Source organism: Amblyomma americanum, chromosome 7 (genome assembly GCF_052857255.1).
Source record: "Amblyomma americanum isolate KBUSLIRL-KWMA chromosome 7, ASM5285725v1, whole genome shotgun sequence".
Classification (NCBI taxonomy): Eukaryota; Metazoa; Arthropoda; class Arachnida; order Ixodida; family Ixodidae; genus Amblyomma; species Amblyomma americanum.
In genome coordinates this window covers 81,780,132-81,793,972 of record NC_135503.1, presented here as the reverse complement: position 1 = coordinate 81,793,972, position 13,841 = coordinate 81,780,132, and the positions used below count along the sequence as shown (strand labels likewise).

General features: G+C 46.4%; 1 protein-coding gene across 1 annotated transcript in view; it reads left to right on the top strand.

Moving 5' to 3' along the window:
- LOC144097864 (uncharacterized) overlaps nt 1-13,841 on the top strand; it is a 57,138-nt gene that overhangs the window by 11,573 nt on the left and 31,724 nt on the right. Inside the window, exons 3-7 of the mRNA XM_077630475.1 lie at nt 183-384; nt 3,588-3,691; nt 10,301-10,503; nt 11,705-11,873; nt 13,542-13,817. Of these exons, the coding sequence (XP_077486601.1) occupies nt 183-384; nt 3,588-3,691; nt 10,301-10,503; nt 11,705-11,873; nt 13,542-13,817 (954 nt within the window). The remainder of the gene's footprint in view (nt 1-182; nt 385-3,587; nt 3,692-10,300; nt 10,504-11,704; nt 11,874-13,541; nt 13,818-13,841) is intronic.

Genomic DNA, 13,841 nt, shown 5'->3' with positions numbered 1-13,841 from the left:
CATCGAAATACGATCGTCACGGAAGGGTCTTAATCAAGATGCGTTGTGCTCAGTAGCAAAGCGCACCAGGCACTGAACCACCACGGCTGGGAAGCGAACAATCCGCTGGTTCTATCAGCTAGTTAACACTTTGTTCCCTTGGAAGCTGTTTTCTTCGTCTCAAGAGTCTCAAAAACATGCAGGCAGATGGCGCCGTCGCGGTGACCCGCAGCGAGCTCTTCGTCCTTATGCAACGCTACGCCGCGGGCTTCCAGAGGCACGGCGTTGAGCCTGGTGACAGGGTGTGCGTCTTCCTCACCAACAGCGTGGACAGTTTCGTTGGCATGTGGTCGTGTGTGTTCGCCGGGGCAAGCATCGTGCTTGCCAGACCGTCACTCACCGAACGTGAGCTGCATGCTAACACAGCCAGGCGGCAAAATGGGCCAGTTGGTATTCACTTCCTCTGTTGCTTGAATGGGCCGAGTGGTCACAAGGACGACACGAGACAACGCCATGTCCACTCGTCTCATTTCGCTCTTGTCACCACTCAGCGCGTTAAACCAACAGAGCAATGCAAACTCTAATCGTAGACAATTTTCAGCAACACTTTTTAAGGGCATGTACCGCCTATGCAAGAACTAAGCGTTCAACGAGATTTGCTTTGTAGCCGTGTACAGGGCGCTTAAGGAAGGCCTGAAGCTCTAAATTTGTGTATGGTAAGGATAGCTCTTGTTCTCACCTTTCGGGATCTTTTGGTCCGTTGTAGTCTGGCGAGGGTTCCATAACACGGCTCAGAAGAAAACGCCGTTGCTCGATTACTTTTGGCAAAGGGGCTACTTACGCACTCTTAACAGCTGTGTTGGTCTCGCGTTCTACGGCGTCGGACTAGCAGAAAGGAAAAACGATGGAAAGAAGGTACCACGATATGTGCACAGCAGCGGGAACAGATTCTTGCGCCGTTTTGCGCGACTAAGCACAGATGGCACTGCTCCACAGTGCGGCGAATGGCACTCTCGCCACTCCATGTAGTGATCACAGAATTTCTCGAGAGGCAGCGGAACTCTTACGTTAGCTTTCGTTTTCTGCTATCATTAACCCAACAAAAAATGTTTTGTTGTGGTATATTTAGTGCCTTATATCTAGTGGCTGTTTATATTACGCAAAAAGAGGCACATACATAAAACTGAAGACTGATAAAAAGTCTGGATTGTTTCGTCGGCATAAGGAGAAGCCTTCTTTCAACAGTAAGGAGGACGCATTGAGAGGGGCGGTTTTTATGACGATTTTGAAATTGACCTGCGAACCGCGTCACAAAATTCCTCCGCATGAAGATCGACATTGAGTAACGTACGTCGCTCTGAACGGCCACAAACACTGGGACGTCTTAGTGCTCGTTTGCAGAAATCAGTGCTTCCATTGCTTCTAACGTCAGATCGTGTCAACAATTCGCACCGGTTTGTCACACTTGACAGGCGACTATTCAGCACTGCCACACTGTAAAAAGCTTTCAAGCAAACGACGCCGACGAAAGCGGTCGGCGGAATATCAGCCGACCAGTCCTCGGCAGATTGGCTGGCGAGCGAAAATTTCACGCCGATGAGTTGACCAAATGAGTCGCTGTACTCCTCTCTGTTTTTTTGTATTAAAAATAGGAGAAGCCACTCTACTGCTTAATTAAGTTTGCACGTCGGCACTAGTAAGCTGTAACTGAGCAGGTTACGCAATTTTAGTCAACGTTTGCCTTTCTGGCGATGTGTGGGCCTAGCGAGCCTGAAGAGATCGTATGTGCAATATCCGCGATTGCAGGGATTGAATTTTTAAGATTTAGCGAATGCTAATGAATAACGGGTGTATGCTGGGCAACAATGGTCTGAAATCAACGATTGATTTCATTACAGGACGCACATAGAAACAGGAGAAAACGGCGATGCAAGATAATGCAACTCGATCTGGCGCCTTTTTGTCTGCTCAGCAAGCTAAGGCAGCCAGCCGGAAGGCACCGGCTTTGCATAATGACATCAGAACAGATCCTATTGATATTGGTCAGGGGGAAGAGAGAGCCAGGCACCAGTTATGCAGGCGGCCTTGGCGTGTCGACTGAGTCGCTGTTGCTCTCCAGCGGATAAAACGTGGAACGATTTTTTGCTCCAGCTGACGAAGCCGGAGCTTCTATTGTCTTCGAAAGCAGCGGCGACGACACTAACACGACCGCAAACCGCTAGTTGCAACGAGAGCATGCTAGGGGGGGGGGGGGGGGGGCAGAGGTGCGTCCTGTTCTCACCGTTCTTTTCTGAGCTTACGTGACCATCGACGCTGCTGCCGGTTGTAATTCGTCACGTAGCAGCCTAACGCTTGCCATGATTGAAACCGGTAAAAAGTCGGTAAAAAAGCCGGTAAAAAATGCGATGTAATTATTGATTGACTCTATGTGCTCGCAAATTACATTCACTTTTACAGTTAACCGAGCTGTAGACTTCTTCCAGGGCAAAAAGTGTACTTTGGGAATAATTTTGTCTGTACCTTTTTCAATGTTAAGCTTTGAAAAAGCATGTTCGCCTTTAAATTTGCTAATGGGTTTTTCAATTTTGGACGGAAATATATAACGAATGTGAGAACAAAAATTTCGTCCCTTTTGTTAAATACAAACCACGACCGTCACTAGATGGCTGCCGCAGCGTTGAGAATGCTGAGAACAGAGAAAACTACTCGGCCTTGAAGAGATATGTGAAGCTAAATTTGGACTTTTGAAGCATCCTTCTCCTGGTTTGATGCTGCACTTATCTGCTTCAGACACTATGTGCTCTGCAATATGTATAAGCCACTCTCATTTTTCAGTGAGAGTGTACTAAACCTACCAATGGTTTCTTCCTTTTAAGCGAATTTAACGCTCTTTCTATAGCAACTGGAATGCTTTTCTAATGTTAGCCAGTCTGAGGCTGTAAATATGTCACCCAAGAGTTGGTTTAGTGCTGACTCCTTTGACATACTCATGTACGCAAATTTCATAACTTTTATTAAAGCAAATTTTTCTTGGGTAGCTATGATTATGTGCATTGTGTGGTGGCCACCTAATATTTTGAGTGCTCATTTGACAGGATTTTTTATACTTCAACCTGTAAATTTCCTGAGGGTTTGCAAAAAATCTTATACACATCTGCGGAAAATTCACATTTCGTGTTGTACGGCAAGAACAAACTAGTTGGATTTTATTGTAGCCGCCCTGGAGAGAGGAGTCATAATACGTTAGCACAATCGGGCTGAATACCTGAAGTCTGGATGGCTTTGTATTCTTCTCTGAGACAGAGGACGGGCCACATAATGCAGCTGTCCTGAAGACGTTTAAAGTCGAAATGCTCCGTCTCACACCCTTTCGATTTCTTTTCCAGAATTAATCACTCCCTTCACTAAACGACCCACGCTGTGACTTCCGCGCAGGCAGGCCTTGTAGGTACCGATGTGCCCACCTGTCCTAAGTGGACGTCCCTGAACAAATTTATTGCAGACACTTATTCTTTCTACCAGCCAACAGATGGTCTGAATCCAGCGTTGCATTTAATGGAAGCATATCCCTACGAGTTACTAATTCTTTTCTTGTTTCGCTTGCCAAGGCGAACTACGCTACCAGCTCCACGACTGCAACAGCACTCATGTCCTGACGGAGCCAGCTTCTGCGGAGAAGGCTTTCAAGGCTGCAGCAGGCCTGCAAATGAAGGTGAATAGAAATATCAAAAGTGTTCTTTAAGGTACCTATGATCGGACACAAACGCTCGCCTAGCGGCAGGGTGTTTTATGCAACTTCAGCCCAAACATAAAAAAAGTGGTGCAAGTGAAACCAATGCCATATTTTTGCAGTCGTGTAGCACAAGTGATAATTCTTTTAAAGTCCACCTGACCAGTTCAGTTGCTAAGACTGGTTACAAATATCTCGAATATTCATTTTCGGCTCGACTAGCTGCGTCTCAAGCTGTACAGGGGCTTCTGAAACATCTCCAGCATAGCCACGTGGCTGTGCTCTTGAGCTGCAGCATTTAAACGTTCTCGACGGTTTAATAAATGAACGAATGGTGCCTGCTAAACGAATCTAAATAAGCGGCCTATGTCACTACCAACATTGTACTGAGAAAGCCGCCGCGGTATCGGAGTGGTTATGGTGCTTGGCTTCATACCCGAAAGATGCCGGTTTCATCCCGACCATGGCGGTCGCATTTAGATGGAGGCGAAATGAGAGTGGCCTGTGTACTGTGCGATTTGAGTGCACGTTTAAGAGCCTGAGGTGGTCGAAATCATCCGTATCCTTCCACTACAGCGTCTCTGATAGGCTGAGTCCCTTTGGAATGTTACACCACGTAATCCATAAACCAAAACATTGTACTGAGTGTGTTTCTGCTCGTGCCACTTGGTAGAGAAGGCTGGGAAATTACCTCCTCTTCACAAGACTAATGTAGCAGCGGTGGCCGGCGTCTCCGCGGCGGCTCAAGCATGAGCCGAACTTCCAGACGATTACTTCAGTGGATGGTTACCGCGTTAGACAAGCTAGAATTAACATCAGCCGCTTGTTTTATCTTGGCATGCAAAACCATTCAGGGCTTTCCTCTCACGCATGCTTCTCACGGCTAGCAACAAAAAAAAATACGGAGATATGTTCGTTTCTCCGTAAGATCAGGAATAATAACGCAGTCGCTTGTTCATCAGAGGCTCGTGAAACTCGCATACAATAAATATTTGTGTCACTCACTATTCCCGGCACGCAGAACCAAGCAGACCGGCTGAGTGACAGCGGAGATCGTTACGGGAATGCTGTGTTCTTTCTATCAGGCGAATTAGCCTGATGGCCCCGAAGTGAAAGCAGTCTTTATGGGTAAACACTGAAATGGTACACGCAGGAAGAGCGAAGAACAAAGGACGCAGCGTGGCGTTGAATTTTATTTGATACACTGTTCGTATCGTGAATCGCATAAGTTCACTCCAGCGGCTTCTAAGCAAAAACGAAAAAGAAGAAAACAGAAAGCACGGAAACCGGACCACGAATTTTTATGCACACTGACGATCTCGCAACATCCCGGGCTAGACAACCTTAGCGCAAGAAAAAAAAACACTAACGTTATCCTAAATAGACGTCGATGGAGCTTTAGCACAAATCACGCTAACCTTTTTTTTTGCAATTCACTCACTTCGACGACTTGTTCTGTGACACAGTCTTTATTCTTTAAGACTGTCAATTTCAAAGGGCACATCACATGAGCTGGCAAAAAGTACATGAGGACTGCGCCTCTTTTAATAAAATAAGCGGATCCCTTTCTTTTTGAAACGCAAAGGCACATAGTGAGACTAAACATCACACTCTTTAGCTTTTGCAGTGCTTATATTCATTGAAGTGAATGTAACATTATCACTAAAGCGTGTAGTCAGTCTTTTTCATTTTTGACTCCACTGTGTGTGATCTAGTTCTGTTGTGTTGAAAAGCTGAGTAGTGCCAACACGTTTACAAAAGTGCGGTCACAAATTGCACAAAACACTGTTTCTTACTGCGAAATAAATCCGTGCATGTCTCATTTTTCTAACACCACATCACAGTGACCCGCAAGAGAACTGTAGAGTAAAAATGCCCTCCAGCATTTCCTAATGCTTCAGAAGTAAACGCACTGCTCTATCAGGACGGTTGCATCAAAGCTGTGCAACGAACTGGATGCATGACGAATACGAGTGTCATTAGAAGGCACGTTGAAGCATTGAAGCACGTTGAGGCACGTTGAAGCACGCCGCCGCCGTGGTGGCTCAGTGGTAACGGCGCACAGATGCTCACCCTAAATACGTAACTCGATCCAGGCCATGGTGATCAAATTTCGATGGAGGCGAAATTCTTGAGGCCATGGTACTGTGCGATGTCGATGCACATTAGAGAAGCCCAAGTGGTCAAAATTTCCGGAGCCCTCCACTAAGTCGCTTTGTGGCGTTAAACCCCATAAACCAAGCATAAGCCTACCTATCAGGCCTTTTCCACACAAGACACATATTTTTATATATGAACAGGGAGAGCGTTTTTGCTTTTTCTATTTTGCAAGTCGACTTCTGCACACATGTTCAAGCGCGTAAAAAAGTTACATCCGCAATTCATGGTTATGTTATGATTATCTGTAATGTGTAAGCCTGTGACGATATATGGCTGTTTAATTTTAAAAGGAAAAAGACGGAGTGTTACAGCAGCGTGTCTCCTCGTCCCAAGACCTACATGACCAAATAAAAAATGAAATCAGCGCTCACCTTCCTTGACTCAAAGGGAGTGGTCCACAGGGAGTTTGTATCCTCCAGACGAACAGCGAACGGTCCACCTATGTCAAAATGCTCGCGCTGTTGTTCGCAGGTCCGTCGCGTTCGAAGCAAGATCGTCGATAACTGGATTCTCTATCATGACAATGCGACTAGTGATAAGTTGGTCCGCGTGAGGAAATTTTTGGAGAATCACAGCCTGGAAAACATAGGAACGCTGTCTCATCCTCCATGTAGTCCAGACATGGTACAAACCGTGTTGTTCTTCTATTTTTTTTTTATTTTCGGGCAGCATGTCCCAAAGAATTGGTGGCCGCTCACTTTGGCGCAGTCAGCGCACACGCCCCGTTTTTCCAAAACCCTGTTGAGGGCGCTAGAATCTGCAGCACACTAGCGCTAGAACACGGGGCCGACTTTTTTCTTTCTCAATATTTCGCAGGCTTGCTTACGCGCTGAAGACAAAGGGTCACACAGAAATACTTTGATAAAAAAAGTGGACCGTCAGTTTCTGAGGGCCAACAACGTCAGAGTGTAACGGTCCTGGGCGTAAACTTAATATCACGAAATTTGCTCAAATGATCTTACCTATTGCACTTACCAGGCATAATTGATTTAATACTGTCACTTGCACCTCACAAGAGCAAACATTATGTCTTTGGCTTTCACCGTTAATTTTTTTTCAATGTTTAAAACAATCCTACAAGGTGGAGTATATTTCTGATAAGGGACTAATTACTCTTTAACATCCACCCAAGCGCAGCATCCATCCACAAAGAAAAACTACACAGCATCCAAAAAAAACTTCATAGTTGACGGAAAGTTCTACATATTCGTGGGCTCGAACTCCAGACCAACCTTACCGAAGTTGTCGCTCTACCAGTTGAACTCCCCGCGACTGCTGGCATGTTGTATGACGAGAGCATTTGATCAAAAACTGTAGGTGCAAATAGTTTAAGTTTATTATTTAAATGTCAGTTTACTTTAGTTACTTCAGTAAATCGTTTTGTGCACAGAAGCCGCTGAATAAATAATTACCTTAGGGTTAGCTGGCAGTATGTTCTTCAATTATGAGAAGCATTGTGAAAACGTCTTGTTTCATTTGGCGACAGCTTGATGATAGGTAATTCTCGACAATGCTTACTGCACCATTTAGCTTAATTCAACCATTTAAGGCGGCTTTGATTCCATCTGGAATTAATTTTGGGATATGTAAGCTTCTAGTAAGAGATAATAAAGCGAGTTTGAGTACTGAAAAGTTCTCGAGGATCTCGGCGACTTCGACACAATAAACGTGTTGGAAACACGCTCAGTACTTTTCAACTTAGCTTATACAGTGCCCTCTTCGGTGTCCGCATCAGGAAAGGTGGCCGAAAGGCACGCATGAGATTTCTCTAGATTCAACCGCAAAAAAAAAAAACGAAAAGGCAGCTTTCAGACGGAGAGAAGGTAAAAGTCATGTGACAAACTAATAAACTTATCCAAGCTTTAAGAGAGCAAAAAAAGTACGTTTACCACATTTACGCGGAAAATACGTCTGTTCCCGTTGCCGCGGCCGCACTATCTCTGGTACCTTAGAGCAAATTGAACCGAGGATAACATGTTCTTTTTGCTGAAAATGTTGAAGGTTTTTCGAAAAGGTAACAAACCAGCTTCGATTTACACATGCAGTGGGGTCGCCCATTAACGAACTGGCGTGAGCACTTCTCGAGGCATGAGCCTCGAGGCCCGTGCGAAGCCGCATGTACAGCATTCCTACGTGATTGATAGACGCGTGGACTTTGACAGACACTGTCAAAGTACAGAATGTGGTCTCATTTTTATTGTCACCAAAATGGTGGTCATTCTTGATTTATGATTTACAGTGGGAGAACCCAAGCATTTCATATTTGCAACAGTGTTGTCGAAACTTGAAACGCAATTATTGGATGGTAATTTTTCCCTATGGTGATATGAGAGTCTCTAGCATTTTTAAGAGTTGTTTTGTCAATGGCCGACAAACACCACGCTTAGAATAAAACAAACTATATACATATATCAAATAACACCTTTAATAAATAAATTGTAAGGCTAAAGAAGAAGATGCGTCGGATGATTTGAAAAGACGAAGACGAGGTGACAGTGTTCTCGAGAGTTTTTGCCAGCGCTACGCTTGTGTGTCTTTTGCCGATCTGATCCCAAACTGCTGCCGTTGCCGTTCCCGTCGCCCCAGTACCTCGTAACAAACCCCCCGTTACATTTGGTGGAGGTGCTGGGTATGACGGCAACCGTTGGGCTATAGTAGCGGTGGATCACCTTACACGATATGCCGAAACTGCTGCCCTTCCGGCTGCCACAGCGACGGACGTCGCCTCCTTCATTTTGCACCGATTCATCCTTCGCCACGGTGCACCTCGTGAACTGCTCAGTGACCGAGGCCGCGTGTTCTTATCTGAGGTGGTGAAGGCGCTTCTCAAAGAGTGCAACACGATTCACCGAACTACCACCGCCTATCATCCGCAGACCAATGGCCTCACTGAGCGATTTAACCGCACACTCGGAGACATGCTCTCCAAGTACGTCGCTTCTGACCACACGAATTGGGATCTCGTCCTTCCGTACGTTACTTATGCGTACAATACCGCTACGCAGTCTACCACCGGATTCTCTCCTTTCTTCCTACTTTACGGCCGCCAACCCTCTGCTACTATCGACACTATCCTCCCTTACCGCCCTGATGAATCCGAATATCGGCCTGTTTCCGACGCCGCGCAACACGCCGAAGCCTGCCGCCAAATTGCCCGGTCACTCACCACTGACACCCAGCATCGCCAGCGCTCCCGCCTCGACCAAGACCAAACCCCACCGAACTACACTTCTGGTGCACTTGTGTGGCTCTGGATCCCTTCAGGAACTCCCGGTCTCTCCTCAAAATTTCTTGCGAAGTACCATGGTCCCTACCGTGTGCTGGAGCGCACCTCTCCGATTAATTATATCGTGGAACCCCTCACGCCGTCTCCTGATCTCCGCCGCCGAGGACGGGAGACCGTTCATGTCCAGCGCCTCAAGCCCTACTACGACCCCGCCGTCTTGCCATCATCCTAAGTCGCCAGGATGGCTCCTCTTGTCCCCGGGGTGATTGTAAGGCTAAAGAAGAAGATGCGTCGGATGATTTGAAAAGACGAAGACGAGGTGACAGTGTTCTCGAGAGTTTTTGCCAGCGCTACGCTTGTGTGTCTTTTGCCGATCTGATCCCAGACTGCTGCCGTTGCCGTTCCCGTCGCCCCAGTACCTCGTAACAAACCCCCCGTTACAAAATAATAAAATAAATAATAAAACTTTTTATTTCCTCATTCCAATACAAATGCGGGCCTGCCAAAGCCTTAGAAGGATTGAGTGGCAGCGCCCGACAGCAGACGGCACAAAACTCATGCACCGAGCACACAAACAAAAAACAAAAGAAGAAGGGGTGAGAAAACTAAATGAATTCAGAAAGCGCGGACGCAAAAATGCACACACGCGGAGAGAAAACAAACAAAGAAAATGAAGAAAAATGTAAAATTATCGTATCAAAACAGAATGCTGGAGCTAAGAACGTAATTTGTCAAGGCAAGCTTTCACTATTTTTTTGGAGTTAGCAGGAAACATTTCTTTAGGTAACCGGTTGAGAACAGAAGAAACATAATGTTTTCGCAGACGCTGGCCGTACCGGGTTCGCAATCTAGGCACGAGAAAACGATCACGAGTTCGCAGATCTCTGACCCGAATATATGGTGTACAAAAATCGCTTGTCCAAATATGCTTAAAAACTACTGATTCAGAAAAAAGGTGAGAGAAGTCAGGCATGTGTAATAGTTCAAAAACGCTACTACCTTCATTTCGCGCCTTACCATATAAAACTAATTTAAGAATAAAACAAACTAAATAAAACAAACTATATATGCATACATATATTGTTTTGACTTCATGTTCTATTCTGGCTGTTCAATATATCATGCACCAAAAATTGACTAGGAAGCCAAATGAGCTCTGTTACAAGACCATCCGGACATACGTTTCTCTTCCTTCCTTTACCCAGGGGTTCTTTGCGACGGGTGCAGCGGAAGGCTTCGTTTCAACGGCGGATTTTCGGGACCTGGACGAAGCCTCATTCCGAGAGGTTCCCATCCAGGACCCTCGAGACTGCGTGCTCTGCATTAGCTACACGTCGGGCACTACGGGCCTTCCTAAGGGCGTTATCTGCTCCCACTATGGCATTGTGGCCAACATGGCCACTCAAGGGTGCGTGTGCGGACGCTTTCGGAGCCTTCCGGGCGCTCCATGGCACTCACCCTGTTTAACAGTAGTTAAATAACACTCTGAACCCGTTCAGCGGCTACTTGCAGGCTTTATCTTAAGTAGAGAGGTTAAGCTGTTTACTCCTAACACCTGTATGCGGCTCATTAGCAAACGTGTAAGTTCGATCATTTCCAACAGGTGACGAGGTGGGCACGCTTTGTCTTCAAGAGAGTTTAAACGCTAACAATCCATCACTGCAGCTACAGCATGGCTCACGAAAAACCCCTGGGCTCATTACCTTCGACAAAAACAGTACGCAGTTGAATACTATGCTTAATTCGCGGTGTTTTCTGGAATTCCGCCACAGGTAGCAAGCGATTTAGTTGTTCCAAACGAATTTGACACGTTTTTTTATCGTGAGTTGGCTGTTTTTTCAAGTTTGTGCAAAATTATTAACTATTTTGCACAAAGTACAGAGCTTCGTCCCACGCTCTTCGATATACTCTTCAGAAAATTTCGCAAAAAGTGATATCAATATTTTTTCTGGGCTTTTTTAACGTCATGTATATCTTCGAGGAAAAGAAAATATGATCCCCTGATCTTTTGACTACTTGTTTCACAAGCCCTGACGTTTCTATGTTACAATTTTTAACTAATGTGAGATGTAACAAATATTGTTCGGGCCTGCTAAAAAATTCACCCAATGAAGTTTTGAGTTCTAAATTTGAACAGCTACCTTTCATTTGTCTTGCTTAAAACTTTCATGAGAAACAATTTTCTTTAGACAACGTACGAGCGGTGCTTACAAGAGTTAAAGCTTCAAGTACGCACAACCCTCCCCTTCCCGCCAACACCCCCAATCCCCAACCCCTTGAGCGATGGGAGACCTTGTTATCCAGCCCCGCCCTATCGATTCAGCTAGCTCTGACGGACAGCTGCTGGAAACATATGCGTCTCGTAACTAGGGAACCGCCCCGTATTGTGCCTCCTTGCACCACCGATTTATTTCGGGCTTAATAAATGTTGATTCATCGTCATCAGTGCGAGCGCAAGCTCCTACATTTGGTTTGATGGTGGCGATCTTTCTCAAGGAAAATGTCAAGAAAATTCATTGATAAGGGAGCCACATTTCGTCTTTCAAGCAGTAGTGCTTCTTCTCTGGCGCATCGATATGCATTGTTCATGCTTTTGCACGGTTGTGCAGTCCCTGCTATCCCTGGGAGGAAAGTGACGTTCTGCTGGTAGCAGCCCCTATCACGCATGCCTCGGCGTTTACATTCGTCACCTTCGGCGTTCTTCTGGGCGCCGCAGTTGTCATGGCATCACACGGCGCCAATTTTCAACGAGTCAGCGAGTTGGTCAACAAGTATACGGTGCGTTGGTGCAATATTTTTCCTGCTTCTCGGGTTAGACTGCTATTGGCAACAAGTGGGGGCGGGGAGGGGGGGGGGGGGAGGTACAGACCGGCACGGTGGCCACAAGAGGACTGGCTTTGGGGCTGCTTGCCCTAGCCAGCCAACCCTGCGCGAGCCAATAGCAGTGACCCCAGGCAACACTAGACAGACTGTAAGAAAACTTTTTTTAAACTATCGAGATAGCAGCCTACACAATTACCTTTGTGGTCAACCATCCCCAATATGAGGGGTTGTGCGTCGAATGGGATGCGTTAAATGTGAAGGCCGCGATGCATTCAGAACGTCATCATGGCGGGTGTACATCGTGGTGTCGGTGATATGAAAAAAACCTACTTCTTATTAGTTTGGACACAACAGTGTACAGGGCTCTGTTTGGCTTCGCTAACACAATTAGTTATAATTATTAGCCATGTCTGCAATCAATCCGTGTGCGATAGATTTTCAGTTCAGATGGAAATGGACACTAGACCCTTTCATGCAAAACACAGAATCAAAATTCAGCAGTGTACCACATGATCTCAACACAGTTCAGGCGTTTCTTCAAGGACGCTTGCATTCAGCCTTGCACCAACAAGTTACATGCCGCTATACCTCCAATAGACCTAAGTCGCATTCGCGGTATTTGTTTGCGCCGAGTTTCCAAAATCACATGTGGGGAAAATGCGCAGGCGAGAATCGAATCTTTCAGCTAATCTTCAATAGCAATACTATTTCTTACATTTCGCTTTTACATTCATCGACTTCCGGTTTCCACACTAGATTCAGTCTTGCCATCGCGTTATTCGTACCGCTGCTGCTTGGGCTTCTGTGGGGTGCCGCTTCTCTAGCATGGAGGTAGGAACGTGAAAGATCGTAGGTGCCACTTGGATTTTTAGCGGTTAGCGTGCAGAGGTGAATATACATAACCACTAGTTCTGCCATATGCACCGTTCAAACAACACTGTTCCTGAATCAATGAGCCAGACCTGTTTCTTAATGAATCCGCGAAACGAGCACTCGCTAACTCTAAATGTCGCTGCCGCAGTTGTGATAATTTACCCTCCAGCAGCGCTGCGCCGCACTCCGCTATGCTGTTTGGTCGTCGTGATGTTTTTCCCTGCGCTATTCGGTCGTCGTGCTGTTTTGTCGCTGTGCTATTTTGTCTTTTTGCCGTTTTGTCCGGCGTGCTGTTTTGACGCATGCTGCCTTTTCCCAATGCTGTTTTGTCGCCATTCTGTTTTTTCGATGTGCTATTTTGTCACTGTGTGATTTTTTCCCTGTGCTGTTTCGTCGCTGCGCTGTTTTTTGTGTGCTGTTTTGACGCATGCTGCTTTGTCGTGTGCTCTCCTTTTGTCCCCCGCAGAGGTGCACCCACCAGAGAACGCTCTGCACAAGGCACGATCAGGATTAGGGAGGCTGAGATCTCACGCATCTGTGCAAGCACACGCACGAAACACCCACATGCGCACACACACACAAAATGCCTTTTCCCCGAAAGAGGGTTGTACTGCCAACGAAGCAAAAGCAATAATAAATCAAACTCGTTAGATGCTTGTGCATTACGTCTTCGCTGCCCATCTTGGAATATTAGCGATTTTTCTTTCACTCTCGGTCTTCGGATTGCTAACATTCCTCGTTCTATTTCAGGTAACAGCTCTCTCGGTGCTGCCAACGCACCTGACATCGCTGGTGGCCGATATGACGGAGACGGGAAACCGCCTAGTAGGCGTCCGCCGCATCGGTCTGAGCGGCAGCGCTTTTCCGGATCCCGCACGCAAGCCGGTGAAGGCTGCGTTCAGCGACCTCAAAACCATTGTGAACGTGTACGCAATGTCCGAGTGCATGGGCATCCTCTGCTCGCCCTCTATCCATGGGACCCAAGGTAGTGACGTGGGCTTCCCCGTTCCATGGGCACAGATCAAGGTGAGGGCGTCAGACAAACACGAG